The sequence below is a fragment of the Montipora capricornis genome, unplaced genomic scaffold, assembly GCF_036669925.1.
Source record: "Montipora capricornis isolate CH-2021 unplaced genomic scaffold, ASM3666992v2 scaffold_61, whole genome shotgun sequence".
In the NCBI taxonomy this organism is placed as follows: domain Eukaryota; kingdom Metazoa; phylum Cnidaria; class Anthozoa; order Scleractinia; family Acroporidae; genus Montipora; species Montipora capricornis.
Genome location: NW_027180256.1, coordinates 786 through 2500, shown reverse-complemented (window position 1 = coordinate 2500; position 1715 = coordinate 786). Strand labels below are relative to the sequence as shown.

General features: G+C 44.9%; 2 protein-coding genes across 2 annotated transcripts; both read right to left on the bottom strand.

Annotated features, from left to right (window-relative positions):
• Positions 1-115: 115 nt before the first annotated feature.
• Positions 116-772, bottom strand: LOC138036896 (uncharacterized). The gene has a single exon (XM_068882945.1). The coding sequence runs from the start codon at positions 770-772 to the stop codon at positions 116-118; it is 657 nt and encodes a 218-aa protein (XP_068739046.1).
• Positions 773-965: 193 nt separating this feature from the next.
• LOC138036895 (uncharacterized) lies at positions 966-1480 on the bottom strand. The gene is made up of 2 exons (XM_068882944.1): positions 1400-1480; positions 966-1295 (listed from the first exon to the last, which is right to left on the bottom strand). The coding sequence occupies exons 1-2, from the start codon at positions 1478-1480 to the stop codon at positions 966-968; spliced, it is 411 nt and encodes a 136-aa protein (XP_068739045.1).
• Between the last annotated feature and the right edge of the window lie 235 nt (positions 1481-1715).

Sequence of the window (1715 nt, the reverse complement as noted above, 5' to 3'; positions counted from 1 at the left end):
TAATCGACAGCCAGTAAATAGTTCTCATCGCCGAGAGTGGAGAGATCTTGACCAACCTTTGACCAAGGGGTTTCAGGGATCTTGTGGGTCATCAATGGTTCCTTTTGTTGTCTAGCTAAGAAGTCATTGCAAACTTCACGGTTCTGAACTTGATCTTTGATTTGGTTGCCATGCTCAGCCAGAATAGCACATCACGAGCTCGCCGTACAAAAGCATCAGGCCCAAGGTGGCTGGAGTGAGTTCTTGCAATCATTTGAGATATCATAGAAGCAGAGACAATCACTTTCATTCCTTTGTACAAGACACCATCTTGAACTGTTACCTCTTCTTTGTAGTTCCAATACTCACGGATACAAACCGGAACAGTTTCTTTGGTAAGCGGCCAACCTGTCATAATCATGTTCATGAGACTTTGTAATGTTGCATCTGCAATTGTACACTGTTTGATCTGCTGATGAGTGCCTTCTGATAAACGCATGTAGTCAAGTTGATTGATGTCAGCAATCTCTTGAAACAACAATTGCTCCTGGCTGAGCTGGAAGATTTGATACTCTGGGATGCTTTCACATTGGCTGTGATCCGCTTGGTGGTAAGCTCTACTTAGCATATCAGCGATGTACATCTGTGGTCCAGGGAGATACTTGACATGAAGATTGTACTTCTGTATTGGAAGGAGCATACGTTGCAGCCGTTTTGCTGCAGAGTGTAGCGATTTCTGGAATATTGGTATCAATTGCTTGTGCTCGGTCCACTGTAGTTGATTCTCTTCCATGTAGGTACTGATTGAAAGGGCTGCACGCGAAAACTATCGCCAAGCACTCTTTTTCTATTTGTGCATATTGGCGCTCTACAGCTGACAGTGATCTTGAGGCAAACGCCACAGGCTGCCCATTCTGGAGAAACGTAGCTCCCCGGCCAGACTCTGATGCATCGCATTGGATGGTGCTTTCACTGGCTACATCATACTATTTGAGCACTGGTGTCGAACTGATCATACTCTTGATGGTTTGGAATGCTTCTTCTTGCTGACTTTCCCACACAAACAGGGCATTCTTCTCAGTCAATTTACGTAGTGGTTCAGACACGTCTGAAATAGTTGGCATAAATCTGGAAAGATAGTTGACACAGCCTAGGAGGCGTTGAACTACTTTCTTGTCATCTGGTCGAGGCATGCTTACGATGGCCTCCACTTTCATGGGGTCTGGCCTGAGTCCTTCAGATGTGAACGAATGGCCCATATGGGTGACTTGGTCTAGCCTCAACCTCAACTTCTTCTTGTTAACTTCAAATTCATGCTGCGAGCACGATCCAGCAAGTTCAGTAAATTGCTGTCATGATCCTTTAGAGCATCTTCCATAGTTTCTCCACTGCCATAGCACAGAATGTTATCTGCAGTTACTTCTACACCATTGAGACCTGCAAGCGCTTCATTCTGAGGACGCTGATATTCTTCAGCTGCGCTGCTGATACCTTGTGGCATCCGTAAGTACCTGTACCTACCAAATGGGGCCCAGAATGTAGTAAGCAACGAGCTCTCTTTGTCTAGCTTTACTTGGTAAAAACCATCCTTCGCATCCAAGACAGTGAATACTTTAGCTCTGGCTAATTTGGCAAAACTTCATCGACTGTAGGCATTTGGTACTTTGGCCTCTTAATAGCTCGATTTAAATCTCGAGGGTCTATGCATACTCTTAACTTCCTAGGTTTCTGCACTG